This window comes from Sminthopsis crassicaudata, chromosome 1 (assembly GCF_048593235.1).
Source record: "Sminthopsis crassicaudata isolate SCR6 chromosome 1, ASM4859323v1, whole genome shotgun sequence".
NCBI classification, from domain to species: Eukaryota; Metazoa; Chordata; class Mammalia; order Dasyuromorphia; family Dasyuridae; genus Sminthopsis; species Sminthopsis crassicaudata.
In genome coordinates this window covers 171,587,143-171,609,091 of record NC_133617.1, presented here as the reverse complement: position 1 = coordinate 171,609,091, position 21,949 = coordinate 171,587,143, and the positions used below count along the sequence as shown (strand labels likewise).

The 21,949-nt window shown below is 34.2% G+C and overlaps 1 protein-coding gene across 1 annotated transcript in view; it reads left to right on the top strand.

Annotated features, from left to right (window-relative positions):
* The window catches only part of LOC141549476 (uncharacterized), a 228,049-nt gene that overhangs the window by 134,595 nt on the left and 71,505 nt on the right, over positions 1-21,949 (top strand). Inside the window, exons 7-8 of the mRNA XM_074279058.1 lie at positions 17,042-17,100; positions 19,822-19,930. Coding sequence (XP_074135159.1) covers positions 17,042-17,100; positions 19,822-19,930 — 168 coding nt within the window. The remainder of the gene's footprint in view (positions 1-17,041; positions 17,101-19,821; positions 19,931-21,949) is intronic.

Here is a 21,949-nt window from a genome sequence, read left to right as displayed (position 1 = left end):
CCATTCTCCAATTAATAAATGGTCAAAGGATATGAACACACAAATTTCAGATGATGAAATTGAAACTATTTCCACTCATATGAGTGTTCCAAATCACTATTGATCAGAGAAATGCAAATTAAGACAACTCTGAGATAGCACTATACACCTGTCAGATGGGCTAAGATGACAGGAAAAAATAATGGTGAATATTGGAGGGGATATGGGAAAACTGGGACACTGATGCATTGTTGGTGGAGTTGTGAAAGAATCCAGCCATTCTGGAGAGCAATCTGGAATTATGCACAAAAAGTTATTAAATTGTGCATACCCTTTGATCTAGCAGTGCTACTATTGGGCTTATATCCCAAAGAAATAGTAAAGAAGGGAAAGGAATCTGTATGTGCCAAAATATTTGTGGCAGCCCTTTTCATAGTGGCTAGAAACTGGAAAATGAAGGTATGCCCATCAAATGGAGAATGATTGGGTAAATTATGGTATATGAATGTTATGGAATATTATTGTTCTGTAAGAAATGACCAGCAGGATGAATAAAAAGAAGCTTAGAGAGACTTACATGAACTGATGCTAAGTGAAATGAGCAGAACCAGGAGATCATTATACACTTCAACAACAATATGTATGAGCATGTATTCTGATGGAAGTGGATATCTTCTACAAAGAGAAGAGCTAATTAATTCCAATTAATCAATGATGGACAGAATCAGCTGCACCCACAGAAGGAACACTAGGAAATCAGTGTAAACTATTTGCATTTTTGTTTTTTGTCACAGGTTATCTTTATCTTCTGAATCCAATTCTTCCTGTGCAACAAGAAATTCAGTTCTGCACACATATATGATATCTAGGATATACTATAACACATTTAACATGTATGGGACTGCCTGCCATTTAGGGGAGGGGGTGGAGGGAAGGAGGGGAAAATTCAGAGCAGAAGGGAGTGCAAGGGATAATGTTGTAAAAAAGTACCCATGCATATGTACTGTCAAAAAAAAGTTATAATTATAAAATTAATTTTAAAAAATGAGAAAAAAACAAAAAATATGTTAAAGTATAAGTTAAATACAATATATGTATACATGTTCAAACAGTTATTTTGCTCTAGAAAAAGAATCGGAATTTGAAATAGTGTACAATTAACTTGTGAAGGAAATAAAAAAAATGCAGGCAGACAAAAATAGAGGGATTGGGAATTCTATGTAGTGGTTCATAGTCATCTCCCAGAATTCTTTACCTGGATGTAGTTGATTCAGTTCATTACTGCTCTATTGGAACTGATTTGGTTCATCTCACTTTTGAAGACGGCCACTTCTATCAGAATTGATCATCATATAGTATTGTTGTTGAAGTATGTAATGATCTCCTGGTCCTTCGCATTTCACTCAGCATTAGTTCATGTAAGTCTCTCTGGGCCTTTCTGAAATCACCTTCTGTTCATTTCTTACAGAACAATAATATTCCATAATATTCATATAACACAATTTATTCAGCCATTCTCTAACTGATGGGCATCCACTCTTTCCAGTTTCTGGCCACTACAAGGAGGGCTGCCACAAACATTCTTGCACATACAGGTCCCTTTCCCTTCTTTAAAATCTCTTTGGCATATAAACCCAGTAATAACACTGCTGGATCAAAGGGTATGGACAATTTGATAACTCTTTGAGCATAGTTCCAAATTGTTCTCCAGAATGGCTGGATATATTCACAATTCCACTAACAGTGTATCAGTGTCCCAGTTTTCCCACATCCCTTCCAACATTCTGTATTATCTTTCCCTATCATTCTAAGCAATCTGACAGGTGTACAGTGGTACCATAGAATTGTCTTAATTGGCATTTTTCTGATTAATAATGACTTGGAGCATCTTTTCATATGGCTAGAAATAGTTTCAATTTCTTTGAGAATTGTCTGTTCACATCCTTTGACCATTTATCAATTGGAGAATGGCTTGATTTATTATAAATTAGCATCAATTCTCTATATATTTTGCAAATAAGATCTTTATCAGAACCTTTGACTGTAAAAATCTTTTCCCAGTTTATTACTTCCTTTCTAATTTTATCTGCATTAATATTGTTTGTAAAAACTTTTCAATTTGATATGATCAAATTTTTTTATTTTGTGATCAATAATGATCTCTAGTTCTTTTTTTGGTCATAAATTCCTTCCTCTTCCAGAAGTCTGAGAGGTAAACTATCCTATCTTCTTCTAAGTTATTTATAATCTCATTATATATGCCTAGGTCATGAACCCATTTTGACCTTATCTTGGTGTATGATGTTAAGTGTGGGCCAATGTCTAGTTTCTGCCATAATAATTTTCAATTTTCCCAGCAATGTTTGTCAAACATTGAGTTCTTATCCCAAAAACTGGGGTCTTTGGGTTTGTCAAACACTAGATTATTAATGTTATTGAATGTTTTGTCCTTTGAACCTACTCTATTCCACTGATCAACTAGTCTATTTCTTAGCCAATACCAAATGGATTTGGTGACTTCTGCTTTATAATATAATTTTAGCTCTGGTACAGCTAGGCCACCTTCATTTGATTTTTTTTTTCCATTAATTCCCTTGAAATTCTTGGCCTTTCATTTTTCCATATAGACTTTGCTGTTATTTTTTATAGGTCATTAAAATAGTTTTTTGAGTCTGATTAGTATAGCACTAAATAAATTAATTTATGTAGTATTGTCATCTTTATCATATTTGCTCGCCCAATCCAAGAACATTTAATATTTTTCCAATTGGTTAGATCTGAATTTATTTGTTTGAAAAGTGTTTTGTAGTTTTGATCGTATACTTTCTGATTTTCCCTTGTCAAATAGATTCTTAAATATTTTACACTATGTGTAGTTACTTTAAAATGGAATTTCTTTTTATTTTATTTTTTATTTTTATTTTTGTTGTTGTTGCAAAAGAAGGATTGTATTCACAAGGTAAAAATAATCTGGGAAGATAAACAAAACAAAAACAAAAACAAACAAACAAACAAACAAAAAAAAACAACAATGCTCACAGGTTACACTCACTTCCCAGTGTTCCTTTTCTGAATGTAGCTGATTCTGTCCATCATTGATCAATTGGAATTCGATTAGCTCTTCTCTATGTGGAAGATATCCACTTCCATCAGAATACATCCTCATACAGTATCATTGTTGAATTGTATAATGATCCCCTAGTTCTGCTTGTTTCACTCAGCATCAGTTGATGTAAGTCTCTCCAAGCCTTTCTGTATTCCTCCTGTTGGTCATTTCTTACAGAACAATAATATTCCATAACATTCATATACCATAATTTACCCAACCATTCTCCAAATGATGGACATCCATTCATTTTCCAGCTTCTAGCCACTATGAAAAGGGCTGCTACAAACATTTTGGCACATACAGGTCCCTTTCCCTTCTTTAGTAGTTCCTTGGGATATAAGCCCAGTAGTAGTACGGCTGGGTCAAAGGGTATGCACATTTTGATAACTTTTGGGGCATAATTCCAGATTGCTCTCCAGAATGGTTGGATTCTTTCACAACTCCACCAACAATGCATCAGTGTCCCAGTTTTCCCATAGCCCCTCCAACATTCATCGTTATTTCCTCCTGTCATCTTAGCCAATCTGACAGGTGTGTAATGATATCTCAGAGTTATCCTAATTTGCATTTCTCTGATCAATAGTGATTTGGAACACTCTTTCATATGAGTGGAAATCTTTTTAATTTCATCATCTGAAAATTGTCTGTTCATATCCTTTGACCATATATCAATTGGAAAATGGCTTGATTTCTTATAAATTGAAGTCAATTCTTTGTATATTTTGGAGATGAGGCCTTTATCAGAACCTTTAACTATAAAAATGTTTTCCCAATTTGTTACTTCCCTTCTAATCTTGTTTGCATTACTTTTGTTTGTGCAGAAACTTTTTAATTTGGTGTAATCAAAATTTTCTATTTTGTGATCAATAATGGTGTCTAGTTCTCGCTTGGACACAAACTCCTTCCTCCTCCACATGGCCAAGAGGTAAACCATCACATGTTCCTCCAATTTATTTATGATTTCTTTCTTTATGCCTAAATCTTGGACACATTTGGATCTAATCTTAGTATGTGGTTTTAAATGTGGGTCCATGCCTAGTTTCTGCCATACTAATTTCTAGTTTCCACAGCAGTTTTTGCCAAATAATGAATTCTTATCCCAAAATTTGGGATCTTTGGGTTTGTCAAACATTAGATTGCTATTTTTATTCACTATCTTGCCCTGTGAACCTAACCTATGCCACTGATCAACTAGTCTATTTCTTAGCCAATACCAAATGGTTTTGGTGACTGTTGCTTTATAATACAGTTCTAGATCAGGTACAGCTAGACCACCTTCACTTAATTTTTTTTTCATTACTTCCCTTGAAATTCTCGACCTTTTGTTGTTCCATATGAATTTTGTTGTTATTTTTTCTAGGTCATTAAAATAGTTTCTTGGGAGTCTGATTGGTATAGCACTAAATAAATAGATTAGTTTAGGGAGTATTGTCATCTTAATTATATTCACTCGGCCTATCCAAGAGCACTGAATATCTTTCCAATTATTTAAATCTGACTTTATTTTTGTGGCAAGTGTTTTGTAATTTTGCTCATATAATTCCTGACTCTCCTTTGGTAGATATATTCCCAAATATTTTATACTATTGACTGTTATTTTGAATGGAATTTCTCTTTGTATCTCTTGCTGTTGGATTGTGTTGGTAATGTATAAAAATCCTGAGGATTTATGTCGATTTATTTTGTATCCTGCAACTTTGCTAAAATTCTGAATTACTTCTAATAGCTTTTTAGCAGAGTCTTTGGGGTTCTCTAAGTATACCATCATGTCATCTGCAAAGAGTGATAGTTTGATTTCCTCATTTCCTATTCTAATTCCTTGAATCTCTTTCTTGGCTCTTATTGCTGAGGCTAGAGTTTCTAGTACTATATTGAAGTAATGGTGGTAGTGGGCAACCTTGTTTCACTCCTGATCTTACAGGGAAAAGTTCTAGTTTATCGCCATTACATATGATGTTTACTGAAGATTTTAAATATATGCTTGTTATTATTTTAAGGAATAGTCCATTTATTCCTATACTCTCAAGCGTTTTTAGTAGGAACGGATGTTGGATTTTATCAAATGCTTTTTCTGCATCTATTGAGATGATCATATGGTTTTTATTAATTTGATTATTAATATGGTCAATTATACTAATAGTTTTCCTAATATTAAACCAGCCCTGCATTCCTGGTATAAATCCCACTTGGTCATAGTGTATTATCCTGGGGATGATTTTCTGAAGTCTATTTGCTAATATCTTATTTAAGATTTTAGCATCAATATTCATTAAGGAAATTGGTCTATAGTTTTCTTTCTCAGTTTTCGATCTACCTGGTTTAGGTATCAGTACCATGTCTGTGTCATAAAAGGAATTTGGTAGGACTCCTTCAATCCCTATCTTTTTTCAAATAGGTTATATAGCATTGGAGTTAGTTGTTCTTTAAATGTTTGGTAGAATTGACATGTAAATCCATCTTGTCCTGGGGAATTTTTCTTAGGGAGTTGGTTAATAGCTTGTTCTATTTCTTTTTCTGAGATGGGACTATTTAGACTACTTACTTCTTCCTCTGTTAATCTGGGCAAGCTATATTTTTGAAGATATTCTTCCATTTCATTTAAGTTATCAAATTTATTGGCATAAAGTTGAGCAAAGTAGGTCCTAACTATTGTTCTAATTTCCTCTTCATTAGTGGTGAGTTCACCCTTTTCATTTTGAAGACTAACAAATTGCTTTTTCTCTTTCCTGTTTTTAATCAGGTTTACTAAGGGTTTGTCTATGTTGTTGGTTTTTTCATAGAACCAACTCTTAGTTTTATTAATTAATTCAATAGTTTTTTTACTTTCAATTTTATTAATCTCACCTTTTATTTTTAGAATTTCAAGTTTTGTGTTTGTCTGGGGGTTTTTAATTTGTTCCTTTTCTAACAATTTTAGTTGTAAGCCCAATTCATTGGCCCTCTCTTTCTCTATTTTATGCAAGTAGGCCTGTAGAGATATAAAACTTCCCCTTATTACTGCTTTGGCTGTATCCCACACATTTTGGTATGATGTCTCATTATTGTCATTTTCTTGGGTGAAGTTATTAATTATGTCTATGTTTTGCTGTTTTACCCAATCATTCTTTAGTATAAGATTATTTAGTTTCCAATTATTTTTTGGTCTATTTTCCCCTGGCTTTTTATTAAATGTAATTTTGATTGCATTGTGGTCTGAAAAGGATGCATTTACTATTTCTGCCTTACTGCATTTGATTTTGAGGTTTTTATGCCCTAGTATATGATCAATTTTTGTATAGGTTCCATGAACTGCTGAGAAGAAAGTATATTCCTTTCTGTCTCCATTTAGCTTTCGCCAAAGATCTATCATATCAAACTTTTCTAGTATTCTATTTACCTCTTTGACTTCTTTCTTTTTTATTTTGTGGTTTGATTTATCTAATTCTGAGAGTGCAAGGTTGAGATCTCCCGCTATTATAGTTTTGCTATCTATTTCCTCTTGCAGCTCTCTTAATTTCTCTTTTAAGAATTTAGATGCTGCACCACTTGGTGCATATATGTTTAATATTGATACTGCTTCATTATTGATGCTACCCTTTAGCATAAATATATCATATAACGCCCTTCCTTATCTCTTTTAATCAGATCAATTTTTGTTTTTGCTTGATCTGAGATGAGGATGGGTACTCCTGCTTTTTTGGTTTTGCCTGAAGCATAATAGATTCTGTTCCACCCTTTTACTTTTATTTTGAATGTATCACCCTGTTTCAGGTGTGTTTCCTGTAAACAACATATAGTAGGATGCTGACTTTTAATCCAGTCTGCTAACTGCTTCCTCTTTATGAGGCAGTTTGCCCCATTCACATTTATGGTTAGAATGATAAATTCTATATTGCTTGCCATCCTATTAACCCCTGCTTATGCTTTTCCCCTTTCCTTCCCTCTTACCCCCCTACCCAGTATTAAACTTGTGAACACTACTTGCTTTTCACAGCCCTCCCTTTTTAGTATCCCTCCCCCACATTAAAGTTCCTCCCATTATTTTACCCCTTTTCCTCACAATTTCTGTATTCCCTTCCCCTTAGCTTACTCCTTCCCTTTCACTTTTCAATGATGTGGAAGAAGTTTCACCATAAATCGAATATGTCATTTGATACACACTATGTTCATCTCCCTCCTTTTTTTCTCTCAAATATAATAGGTTGCCTTTGCCTCTTCATGAGATACCATCACTTTACCCTTTTTTATGATATACTTTCCTTTCCACCTCTAGTTTCTAGGACTAATTATATATATGTTCTTTAGATATTTTTATGGCAAAAGTATAGTTCTCAAGATTTCTTTTTACCTTTTTAGAAATCTCTTGAGTTCTGTATTTGAAGATCAAACATCTTATGTAGGTCTAGTTTTTTCATCAAGAATAGATGGAATTCATTTATTTCATTAAATGTCCATCTTCTTCCCTGGAAAACGATGCTCATTCTTGCTGGGTAAGTTATTCTTGGCTGTATACCAAGTTCCTTAGCCTTTCGGAATATTATATTCCAGGCCCTTTGTTCTTTTAATGTAGACACTGCTAGGTCCTGTGTTATCCTTATTGTGGCTCCTCCATATCTGAATTGATTTTTTCTATCAGTTTCCAATATTTTTTCCTTTGTCTGATGGTTCTTGAACTTGGCTACTATATTTCTTGGCGTTTTGATTTTAAGGTCCCTTTCAGTTGGTGATAGATGAATTTTTTCAATGTCTATTTTACCCTCTGTTTCCAAAACGTCTGGGCAGTTCTCTTTGATAATTTCCTCTAAAATAGTGTCCAAGCTCTTTTTTTCCTCACATTTTTCAGGGAGTCCGATTATTCTTAAATTGTCTCTCCTGGATCTGTTTGTTTTTTCTAATAAGGTCTGTTGTTTTTCTAATAAGGTACTTGATATTCTTTTCAATTGTTTCACTTCTCTGGTTTTGCTTGACTACCTCTTGGTTTCTCCTTGAGTCATTCATTTCTACTTCTTCGAGTCTAATTTTCAATGATGTGTTTTCTTCACTTACTTTTTAAATATCTTTTTGTAATTGTCCAATTTTGTTTTTAAGTGAGTTTTTTTCTTCTATGGAATTTTTTCAATTTTATTTTTTAGAGAGCTGATTTCTTTATCCAGCTCATTAATCCTGTTTTCCTTGGAGTTGCTTGCCTTTTCTAATTCACTAATTTTATTTCTCAATGATTTGATCTCTTTATCCACTCTGGATAACTTCTCCAGGCTCTCTTTCCAAGCTTCCCTTTCCTTTTCCAATTTCTCTTCTAGCTCTCTTGTGAGAGCCTTTTTGATTTCCTCTATGAGGTTCTTTTGTATTGAGGAGAAGATCATATCCCCCATAGGGGATTCCTCTGGGGATAGTCTGTTTTTAGTCTCCTCAGTATTTGAAGTCTGCTCTCTCTCCATACAGAAGCTGTCAATGGTTAGAGCCCTTTTGAATTTTTTGTTCATTTTGTCAAGAGTGGAATTGAAGAAAACAAATTGACAAGAGAAACAATTGGTCTGTTTTTGTGGGGGATGGGGCTGAATGGTGTTACTGGGCTTCCTCTATACACTGGGGGTAGGGCAGGAGAGAGCCACTAACAGGACAGCGATGGCTGTGCTGCTTCTGTGCTCTGAGGCTCTGAGAATGTGCTGAGTCACTCCAGGTGAGGGTGGGGGTGGCAGGTTCCGAGAGATGCTAGCTTTCTGGGGTTTTAATCTTCACCTCTGGTGTTTACACCCTCCCTGCTGCTCCTAGCTTGCTGCCAAGACAGAACATCCACACTGGGATAAAAGCCTTTTCGCAGGAACGGCAGAGATCATACCCCTCCCCCCACCAGTCTGAGCTGTTTGAGCTGGCTGGCTGGCTCTGGCTTGACTGCCCTCAGTCTGTGCCCAGTCTGTTTGACCCTCCCCTGAACAAATACAGACCTTCTCTGGCGAATTTCAAGGATGTCTTCTCTTGGTGATTATTTGTGGGTTTCTTTTCTGGTCAAGCATTAACTCTGAGACTTGTCCTGAAGTAAGTTCTGAGAGAAAACGCGGAGTTCAAGCAGCTGTCTGCCTCCACACTGCCATCTTGGCTGGAAGTTGGAATTTCTTTTTATAACTCTGTTTAATTTTGTTATTGATATATAACAATGCTGATGACTTATGTGGGTTTATTTTGTATCCAGCAACTTTGCTAAAAGTGTGGATTATTTCTAATAACTTTTTAGTAGAATCTCTGGGGTTCTCTAAGTATACCATCATATCATCAGCAAAGAGTGATAATTTGGTTTCATCATTACCTGCTCTAATTCCTTTAATTCCTTTCTCAACTCTTATTGCCAAAGCTAGCATTTCTAATACAATATTAAATAGTAGTGGTCATAGTGGGCAACCTTGTTTCACTCCTGATCTTATTGACAATGGTTCCAGTTTATCCCCATTACATATGATGCTTGCTGATAGTTTTAAATAGATGCTACTAATTATTTTAAGGAAAAGTCCATTTATTCCTATACTCTCAAGTATTTTAATAGGAATGGATGTTGGCTTTTATCAAATGTTTTTTCTGCATTTATTGAGATGATCATATGGTTTTTGTTAATATAGTCAATTATACTAATAGTTTTCCTAATATTGAACCAGTGGTTATTACTTTTCAAAAAGATTGCATTTTCTTCCGCTTTCTTAGAAAAAAACTCCCAGAATGACATTCTAAGAATGCAATAGGTAACATCTGAGAATGAATTTATATTCCATATTAACAGAGAAACCTAGAATATATGAATGTGTAAACATTACCAGTTATTGCTAAAATACTGTGGAAGATGGGAGAAATGGCATAAAATTGAGTAAAAAATAAATATCCTGATCATTTTAGCTAACTTCTGTTTTGTTCCAGAATAGTTAAATAATTTAGTATTACAGATTATAGAGCTAGAAGGATGTGTTCCTAATTGTTTGGACATCATGGATTCTTTGTGAAAACAAAATGAATTCCTTTATTCCCTTCTCAGAACAAATTTTTTATTTTAATAGATGCATAAAATTTAATAGGAAATGCATAGTATTATAAAGGAAACCAAATATAGTAAATATATATATATGTATATATGTATATACATATACATATATATGTGTGTGTGTGTATATATATATGAATATCAGATTAAAATTCTTGGATCCGCAGATGAAGATTCCCTGAGTTAGAGATTATCTAGTCTATGACCTTTAATTTAAAGATGGAGAAACTGAGGCCCAGAGAGGTTCATGGTCACTTTTGTAGAGATGGTAGAGTTGGGCTTTGTCCATGGGCAATGTAGCAAGTCACTTATCCAAAGTCTCCTACTCAGTCTCTGAACCACAAATAGAGATATTACTTGACTCCTCGTTCAGTTCTTTCTCAATACTATAGACACAATGCTCCTCAAACTTTTTAAACAAGGGGCCAGTTCACTGTCCCTCAGACTGCTGGAGGACCAGACTGTAGTAAACACAAAACCTTACACTTTGTCTCTGTCCCTCAGCCCATTTGCCATAACCCGGTGGCCCACATAAATGTCCTCAGAGGCCTGCATCTGGCCCACAGGCCGTAGTTTGAGAACCCCTGCTTAGAGCTTCAAAGAGCCTGCCCTCAAAGACCTTGTAATCTAGAACAAAACATGGTCAATATATATTGAGCTAGGGATAAGAGGTTTCTGCACTTTGTTCTCAACTTGCTCTTTGTGCAAATTGAATTGGAGATAGAATTCTGCACTAAATTCTATACTTGTAACTGACATAAAATAAGATATATAAATATGTAAAATGATATAAAAGATTAATTTGAGTCCTGACTACAATGCTTTCTTTCTGTGTAACTATGGGCAAGTCAATTAACCTTTTTGTTTCTTTTTCATAATCTGTGAAATACGATGATAATACTTGCAGTACCTACATTATAGTATATAAATATTTGTAAGTACACAAATATTTACTATAAATATTTCTATATCATAATATAATATTGTAAATATTTCTATATCATAGCATAATAGTATTCTATAATAATGATAAATTCAACAAAATTATGAAGCAATTACTATGTGCTAGGTTTGAGATAGAACAATTTTTCCTAATTTGTTTTTCTTATTTTATATTTATGTAAGGTATTTATCTTACACATCTTTTAAATATCTTTTAATATTTTATTCACATATACTTACACATTTATATTTTTACATATCCAATTTTATATCTTAGTTACATATTTCTAGGGGCCTGTTTTAGTATAATTTGTGAGGTGCTGGTTTAAATCTAATTTCTTCCAGATTTCTGTTTGATGTTCCCAGGGATTTTGTGAGATAGTCAGCTTGGAATCTTTGTATTTCAGGAATATTTATAGTATTGGATAATTTGCTTCTGTATGTTGTTTACTTAGTCTCTTTTAATCAATCTCATATTTTTATTTATTAATGTCAAATATTGATGGGAATTATGATTTTGTATGATAGTTTGAGACCTGGCATAGCTAGACACTTTTTGATTCCTACTTTTAAGCATCTAGATGGCACTGTGAATAGAATGCTGGGCTTGGAGTCAAGAAGACCAGAGTTCAAATTCAGTCTCAATACTTATTAGCTGTATGACTGGGGAAATCATTTAAACTTTACCTTCTTCAGTTTCCTTAATTGTAAAATGGAGACAATAATAGAACTTACCCCTCAGGTTATGAGGAATAAATTAAGTAATATTTATAAAGTGTTTAGCATAGTCCTTGAAATAATAGGCACTTCAAAACATTTATTTCCTTCTTGTTTTTCTTGAGATTCTTGAATTTTTTGCTTTCATGTGATTTTTATTATTTTCCCTAGTTCTTCAAAGTAATTATTTAATAGTTTGATTGGCATAACATTAAATAAGAAAATTAATATAAGTAATAGTATAATTTTTGTTACATTGACTAATCTATGATTGACTGTTATCAATTATTTAGTTCTGCTTTTATCTGTATGAACAGTAATTTGTGGTTTTATTTATATAATGTAGTTGATTAAAGTATTATTCATTTGAGCTATGATATCATAAATATACATAAGACATCTGGGATACCTGGTATAGTTCTTATGCATATATTTTTATGTTGACTCTCAAGTATTTTGTATATTCCATAATTAATAATTTTTCTTTATAATTCTTGCTAAAGGGTTTTATTGATATAATATAGACATGCAAATGAATTATGTGGAAATAATTGTAGATTGTGTATGATTGCTAAAGTATTGTGTCAATTAAAATTTTGACTCTTTAGAGCTGACCATTATAGCAAATATATAGAGAATGATAATTTTGTTTCTTGTTTTCCTATACTTATTTATTCAATTTATTTTTCTTATTATTATAGTTAGTACTATAAGCAGGGAAAAGAATAAGCATTTGTATAGTGCCTGCTACGTACTAGGCATTATATTAAGGGATTTTTACAAATATTTAATTTGATATTCACAATAACTCTGAAGAGTAGACAGTACTTTTATCATCACTAGGAAATTGAGGCAAATAAAATTTAAGTAATTTACCCAGAATCAAATAGCTAGTAAATGTCTTAGACTGGATTTGAACTGAGGATTTTTTGACTCTAGGTCCAACATTTTATCAATCATGCCATCAGCTGCTTTGTGTATTTTGTCAGATAGAACTAGTAACAATGAAGCTATTTGTTTTACCTTTGGTTGTTTTGAAAAGTGTAACATGCCCTCCTGGCAGTTACAATTACTAGTCTGTCCTAGGCCCAACAGAGTACCTTTGACCACTGACCTTTGCAGTGTCAACTCTACCTGGCTCGCCTCCTCTGAGGCCTTCATAGGTCTCTGGCCATGATCTCTTGAATCTATAGTTTAATAACCGGTAGCATGCTCAAGAACAGCCACGTGTAATCTTAAAAGCCTTTATTATACCTACTCACATAATGCCCTGACTTGATGCCCTGACTTGTTAGTTCCCAAGTGAATACCGGGTCAGAAGACCCACGTGTCCACTACCAAAATCCTTACCTCTTTTGGCCATCCATCTCTAGGGAGCCAGGGTAAAGAGTGCCAGGTTAAAGAGAGCGACTGCTGTCTGCAGTGGGCTTATAAAGGGCCTGTGAAGTCACACACACAGCCAATCAGCAAGAGAGTCACCCATTACGAAGCTATCTCAGTATGGCCAAGATCCCACCTACAGGACAGTCCTAATATCCACAGAGATTACTTCCAGGCCTCAATCTCCCGTTGCACTGTGTCCTCCCATTTAAAGGGCCTTACAGAAAAGGTCTTCATTTATACCCATTGCATATAATAGTAGCTCTTGATTTTATATATATATAATTTGTCAATTTAAGATAAGATCCATTTATTCCTAAATTTTTGTGCATTTTTAACAACATAAATAGATGTATTTTATTTTAGCAATTTTTTTGTATGTCACACAGAAATACTCACAAAATTTTGATTAACATAATTATTAATAGGGTTAATTATCATTACAGCTATATTGATGTATTTCTTTTACAAATGCAATATGTGGTAGTGTATACACTCATTTTCTTGATATGTTGTTTTAATCCTCATATGTGTGTGTGTGTGGTTGTGTATGTGTGTGTATGTATGTGTGTGTGTGTGTGTGTAATTCCTTTCTCCCATCGGATTGCTTTTCAGCTGACTGATCATATCAGAGTATTGAGCTTCTAAAGACTCTCTGGGTGTAAACTCAGCTGCCATCAGGTCCCACCTGTTTTTTGTTTGAGGTCTTGGAGCTGGGCCCTGCCTCTTATTTTTCTGGGTCAGTCTACATTCTGAAGTCCAGTAGAAGCCCGTGACATTTTGAACATGGGGTTTGGGGTCTTCTCTCACCCTGTATTCTCACTCTATCTTTTTGCCTACATTGAGCTTTTAGATACCATACTTTACCACACTGAACGCATTGACGAGTCTCTCTGGAAGTCCCTTGTCAAGAGTGATCCTGTGTTTCCTGATTCATCATCATAGCCTGGGTATAAAAGGCATTTGTGCCCACTGTGGCACAGCATTTTATGATCTCCTCTAAAGGAGCATCCTTATGTAGTCCTAGTATAATTCTTCTACAAACCTCATTAGCGTTTTCTTTAACAAGTTGTCTTTTCATAATTTCTGTTGCTATATTTTCACAAATAGTTTGTATGACAGCTGTTTGTAGATGTCCCACAAAATCAGCAAAGGGTTCATTGGAATTTTGTGCTATTTTTGTGAAGGCTTGCCCTTTATTTTGTTTTCTTGGGAGGGTGTCCCATGCTTTGATAGCAACAGCAGGATTTTACTCATATACTGCTACAGGATAATTAATCTGTGCTAAAGTGTCTGAATAAAGACTTAAACCTGCTAATTGATCAGAGGTGACTGGTATATTAATTCCAGATTGTCTTTTTTTTGGGCTTGTATTCTCGCTTTACTCCAAAACCCACAAGTTTTGTCTAGGTTCTAAACATGTTCTTGCTATAGATTTCCAATCATTGGAGTTAAAATTTCATAAGCCAAATTCTCTAATATCTTAACATAAGAAGATGTAGCTCCATAAAGAGTGCAATCCTTTTTAAAATCTTTGATTTTTTTCGGGATCAAAAGGAGTGTATCTTCTCCTTTGTTGACCTGAAGAGTCAAACTTTTCAATAACAGGGTATGCATTTATCAAATCAGATATATCTAGTCCTTCTTTTTTAGCTTTAACTTGTGTCTTTTGTAATCTTGTCATAGGCTTCATCATAGGTGGTGCTGATTTTGTCACTGTCCCTCCCCTTTTCTTTCTCCCTCCACCCATGAAGAGCTAATTGAGGGGGTAAGGTCAGGGGTTGAGGAATGCCCTAATAGCTCCTGCTGTGAAGCACCACATTCCTTAATTTCATCAGAATTGTACTTAACTCCATTATTGTCTAATTCTTTATGCTTTTCACTTAGTTTGTCAGTATCCTGCCCCTCTTGTACTTTCTTCTTTTTTCCTTATTCTAATACTTATATAATTCCTTAAAGCCAGTTGTATTGAGTTATATGTATAAAGTGTTTCTTTAGAAATTGAATCAGTACCATTATCATTGTAGTGTTCACATAGTTGCTCTCCTACTAATTTTCACTCTGTATTATGGGCCAGAACTTGAAACAAGGCGCTAAGTGATTATGTACTTAGTACTTATTAGACTTGTTTTTCATTAGAGAACCAAGGAGATGTATACTGTACTGTTTCTAAAAGTTCAATGATTTGCATTCAAGTTACAATCAAACCTTGGTTTTTAATGAGTTTAACCATGCTCTCTACACATTTTCCTTGAAGTGGAAAAGAAGGCTGTTTTCTAAACATTTGTCCCATTTCAGCTCTAGCACTAGTTTAGCTTTTTACAAAGTTTCCTTCTTGTATATTATTGTACACACCGTAATTCCAGAGTCACAGATGTAGGTCCTTGCTCCCATGTTAAGGTGCCAAAATGTAATGTTCTTGGTTCAGTTTGGTTTTCTTGGAGTCTCTGGAGGCCTTTGGGCAATCTTCTTTTTAGTTAGAGTAATCACCACAAGAGTAGCCAGGGTTAAAGTCTAAATCCTTTATTATCTCTTTCAAAGTCCTATCTCCTTCACTTGGAGCTCAGTTAGTTTTTTTAAAGGCCTTCCAGAGTCTTGGTTTCAGTGGAGAAGTGCAGGAGGGCAGACTAGCCACCAGGAGCCTGAACAAAGATGGAATTGAATCTTTCTCCTTCCCCAGGAGAGTCACCAGGAGCCTAACTGAAGGTAGAAATGAATTTCTCTCATTGGTTCTGAGAGCTTGAACTCCTGCCTGTCTTCTCTGCCCTCTTAGTGAATCTAGCTGAGGCTCCCAGCTTATATGCTCTATACCGAGTATAAACCAATCATTATATCACTAGGAAACCATTATTTGTTGTAAGATTAAATCAATCATGCTGAACTTAGAGAACTATTAAGCACTATGCTAAACTAGATACCCATTGTCTCATCAATTCCACTTAGCACCTTGTAAGAATCCTTGTTTCAACTCTGGGAGATGACAATGAACCACTACATAGAACTCCCAATCCCTCTATTTTTGTCTGCCTGCAGTTTTGATTTCCTTCACAGGCTAATTGTACACTATTTCAAAGTCCAACTCTTTTTGTAGAGCAAAATAACTGTTTGGACATATATACATGTATTGTATTTAACTTATAGTTTAACATATTTAACATGTATTAGTCAACCTGCCATCTGGGAGAAGGGGTGGGGGGAAGGAACAAAAGGATTTGCAACTGTCAATGCTGAAAAATTACCTATGCATATATCTTGTAAATAAAAAGCTATAATAAAAATAATAATAAGAAAAAAGGAAAAAAAAAAAAAAGAATCCTTGTATCAAGTTCAGAGTTCTGGCCCATAACATGAAGTAAGAAATTATGATGGCCTTACTTGTTGAGGACAGTTTCATGGAGGCACAAGACTTGAATAATGTATTATTAGCTTAAGATAGTTATAGGGAAGAAGGGATAGCATCCTGGCGAAGAATTATGGTATGAACCATGGCATAATTTTAATTATTTCTTTGTTTTCTCCATTCTAATTATACCAATGCAGTTATACATGAAGCTAACATTATTATTTCTTTGAACTGTAAGTGGGGTAATAGGTATTAACTGGACTCAGGTACTTGATCAAACAATTCATTTGCATATTAAATTCATTTGCATATTATCTCTATATTAAATATTTAGATAGGAAAGCCTTGTCCATAATTTCATAGGTCATTTTCTTGCAATAAGTGAGATGGCATAAATAAAATAGATACTCAGGTCATATGTACATGTTCTATATGACATTGAATGCTGAATATCAATCTTAGTTGAATATAAATATATCTCATAATTTTTAATAATATTCCTATTTTTCAAATAGCTATTTAAAGTAGCTTTTGGATTCATTCTGTATTTATATTTTCTCTCTTGCAGGATACTAAATGTGAGGAGGAAGAAGTTCTTCAAGAAAATATTCACATGACATGTCCAAGGTTGTTTAGTGTGGGGACACATTGCTTTTTAAATTATTGTTTTTTCTATAGAATGAATACAGTCTATCGAAAATTTCTCTTTCTGATCTCTTCCCAAGAGCTACACTGGTAACCATTTCTTAGTTCTTAGAACTTTAGCTTCATTCCTTACAACATACAGTGATTTAGAGAGGGCATGCCTTGGTAGATGGGTGGTGACTAGGAGATGAGACTTGATTCTATTTCAGGGCATATAATGGATCTTTTGTTCTATAAAGAAATTTCTGTAGCATGGTTTCTGCTGCATACTTCATTTGCCTTAGTCATAATTACATAATACTACCAAAAATGCCTGCCAGGATATCAAGTTTAAGAAGTCACAGTGGAAAGTGATCCTGAATTTAGAGTCAAGACCCTATTCCAGATTCCACCTTATACTTGCCAGCTGTTTTCTATGGACAGATTTCACTTAATTCCTCTGACTCTTCACTTTTCATATCTATAAAATGAGAGTAATAATACCTATAGTATTATAGGTCTATGAGCCATGCACTAAGCTAAACACTAAAAAAACAAAGAAAATGATAGTTATTGCTTTTAAGGAGCTCAGAGTCCAATAGATAATAACCTTAAATCACCTAGTTCTTAAAGTTGTTATGAGAATAAAATGAGAAAATATTTATAAAATATTTTACAAACCATGAAATCCTATGAAAATATTGCATGTAAATATTATTATTATCATTATCATTTTGCTATTATTACATAATGCCATCTCTCCAGTTACATGTGAATGAGTAATGACAGATGATTCTTCTGCCTTTTGTGTCTGAAATTCCCTTGAATATGGTTTAGGCTTTATTTGTGACTACCCCAGTAGAGATCTCTGCTTAATGGAGCCCCATAATAGACAAAGTCAGTCCTAGCCTGCACATCTTTTTTCATGATGCACCTGATGTCTACTGTTTCAGTGATGTGCATCAGGGTGAATTTAATCAAGTAATTCTTTAGTTATGTGGGAAAACAGATACTATGGCTGAAAAATTTGTGCTTTCAGGATCATTTTCTCCAAAATAGCTAATGTCAAATGACATGACATGAGTGCTTAGGACATTTTACCAATAGCTATGGAATTATTTCTTAGAGATTGCTGAAAGAAACTCCAACCCTACCACCCTACAGGCGTACGTGTGCATTTGCAGGAGAACATACACACACACACACACACACACACACATACAACCACCACCACCACCACCACTAATCCTCATTGTGTATACTTAAAATGTGTGATGCTCAGTAATGAAATCTGTTTACCTTCATAACTGTGTATTAGTGGCCATTAAAGGCAATAGATACAGTAGTTTAAAAGTAATAAAATTTACAACAAAGTGTATTTAATTTGAAATTGAATTGCAAGCAAATGGGTGTCCTAATGAACCCTTGTGTCAATGTAGCTCTAACCAAATTAAGTGAAATCATTTCCATCACAGGAAACTAAATGAGCTCAAAGACTTGAACAGGCCATTCCTCTGGTGGGAGAACAGTCATTGTCACAGATGGCTCTGTTAGCATTAAGCTCAAGTTCAAGAGCAGTGAAATGTGAGCTCCTTTTTAATTCAAATGAATTTGGGGAATCAGCTTAAAGTTGTCATGACTTTCTAGTAGCTGAAAACAAACAAATGGACAAATTAAAAAAAAAAAAAAAAAAAAAAAAACCACTACCAAACAGAACAATAAGAAAGGACCTTGGGTAATGTTCAGGAAGTAAATGTTCACAAAAGATGAGCCTGGAGGGCATGGGGAGAGTAAAGACTGATCTTATATGCTGGCCATTACATTAAGAGAAAACTTTAGGCCCTATGAACTACTTATCCATTTAAGTGATTATTTTCAAATGTTCCTTTAACTGATCTTTATGATTCAAAAGAGAGCCTACAATGCTTAATGGATAGAAAGGACAGAGAGAAAATAGAATCAGAAAATCCTAGCTTAAAGCCCACATCTGACACATGTTGCCTGTGTGACCCCCCCCTCCTTCTAGAATGTCACAATTTCTGTGTTCCAGGTAGTACCTGCAAGTGATAGAATGGGTGGATATCTGCAATGATATATGGATTTTCTTCCCAGATCTAGTACAAAGAAATAATAAATGAACAAATACATGAATGATGGGGATGCTTGCAAATTGGCGAAAAGAAGTGTTTACTGCCACTTGCTGTTTTTTTGACTTTGGACAAGTCACTTTCCTCATCTGTAAAATAAGCATATTAGACTGAATGAGTTTTAAGAAATCTTTCAGTTTAAGCTTTTATAATTCTAAGTGCTTTATATTTCAATTAATTTGAAGGAAAGTCCCAAAGAATTAAGTTATCTTCAAAAATAGTGGGTACCATAATATAGAGGAAAGCCAATGGGCAGCAAATCTTTGTCATATTGTTAAACAGACAATCAATAAGCAAGAGCCCCACACCAATGTGCTAGTTCCCAGCTAGTCTGATAACAGATTTCAGGAAAATATCAAATTGTATTGTAGCTCTCAGGCAAATACTTTGCATTGTTCTCCATTGTTAAGTTCTCTCCCTCTCTCTGTCCCTTCCTTCCTCCTTCTCTCTGTCTCTGTCTCTCTGTCTTTCTCTGTTTCTCTGTGTGTCTCTCTGTCTGTCTCTGTTTCTCTGTCTCTGTCTCTGTCTTTCTCTATATCTGTCTCTGTCTCTGTCTCTCTCTCGCTCATTGATGCAGAGTACCAAGTCAACTGATGGACGTTGGTCAAAAGAAAATTGTAGCCAACCTTTGCAATCCCATGGATGTGCCTGCTGAATTGAAGAAAATGATGAGACCTTGCTACAAGGTGAAGGCTCTCTACAACTGGTCTTTTTCCCTTTAAATTAAAATAATAAAGGATGGGATCAATTGTATTGATTGACTTATGCATTGTTATTTCTTCTCCCAATCCCCACTCCCTTTACAGATGTTGTACAAAGTATTTAGTAGATCTTAAGATATGTTTTTCCTCCCAGTAGAATAATATGCTTAAGCAGAGTGTCTAAAACATTAGGACTAGAGTTCCTCCCAAGAGTTTGTCAGTGTTATCCAAAAGAAGTCTTGCAAGAGGCAAGGAGACAGCCAAGCCACCATGCAAATGAGACAAGGCTTGAGATGCCATGAATCTTCTGTCTCCTTTCCCTCCTCCACTGACACTCGCTTTGAGGAAGGTTGTAAATGCAAGAGAGATTGTGGTATAATTCCTCAGACTGGCGTTTCTGCCCCCCAGTCACCATTCCATTATCTTCCAAATTGCTGTGTTTCAGAGAGATAAAGATTTTTTATGGCTTGCTGACTTGAAACAACCAGAAGAGCCAGAAAAGAGATGGCTAACCGGCCATGCATAGTAATTCCATTGGTAAATGACAAAATCTTTGTTTGTATGACATTTCCAAAATTACTACAGAAGATGAATCTCAAATACAAAATGTCACATTTGGCATGCAAAACTATCAAAATATATTTCAGTATAAAATTCATAGAGGCGTTTAATTTAGAATGTGTTTAATAACTAAGTCTGTCTGCATCAGTAATCCTGCCTTGAGGTTTAAAAAGATTGTCTTATTTATTCACATGATGTTAATTCATATATATATATATATATATATATATATATATATATATATATATATATATATATACACACATACACACATATTCATACACACATACATATATACTTTGGAAGCCAAAACATCAAGGTTAAGTCTTCATTGTTAATTACAATTTTCTAATTAAATGGGAAATAATTGTCATTCTGTTTAGTTAAGTATAGTTTGTATGGAAAATAAAAGAAGTTGAACAACTTTAACTGTTTACTGAACTTTTTAATTTAATTCCAGAAGCAATCTATCTATATGGAAATGCATATTTTCTCTTCAAAAATATATCCCAGGCAGGATTAAGAAAGAGATTATTGTCTCCTGTAGGTTAACAGGTAGAATTGCTAACTGTACTGGTAAAGGAAGAAATCTTATTCTCCAAATAAAACATTTTGGCACATATTAAAAGCGTGAAGTGACAGAAAGATTCTTTTAGGTCATGTCATTGTGAAAAGATTAAATGTAGAAAATGTGATTTAAAGACATCTGGGTAATTTTACAATCTCAAATGAGTTTTGGTTTGATTATCTACAACAATATTAGTCTAATAAAAGCTTCATCTATTTGTATACCTCTCTCACTATTTTCACAAATATAATTATGACTTATTAGTCTCAGCAAAATGTTAACAGAGTAGCTCAAATATTCAATAAAGTATATTTTGATACATATGCTTCATGCATAGCATTTTGTGCTTACATGCTTTTGTCTCAGGCAGATATAAATGTTTTTCCTCCTCCCACTCTCCCCCTTGATCCCTATGGGACATATCAACTTACTGCATTTTTAGAAGAATATTAAATTTTCTGATAAGGTAAGGTACAAATTTGCCCTCTGCTATAAGCACTAATCACCTTGGCAGGACTTATAATTATTGTAATAGGCAATGGCTGTCATGTTTCCAGCTATATGCCTGAAGCTTAGTGGTCATGTCACTGATTATCTATGTCTTTAAAAGCATGTTTGTTTATTGTTGTTGTTTTAAGAAGTGTTGATTTCCTGAGAACTTTAGAGTAAACCAGTGACTTTTAGAATCTGAGGTTCTTAGCATATGAGCTAAAAAAATAAAATAAGTTCTTTCTTTTACCTATGATCTACAAGTACATCTTTTGACTAATTATATATTGATTATGGAATTAGAGGTAGAAAAATGATTCTTTGAGTAATGTCTTGTATATGTCATGTGATCAAATTCAACTGCTTCAAAAGTCAAAACTTTGCTT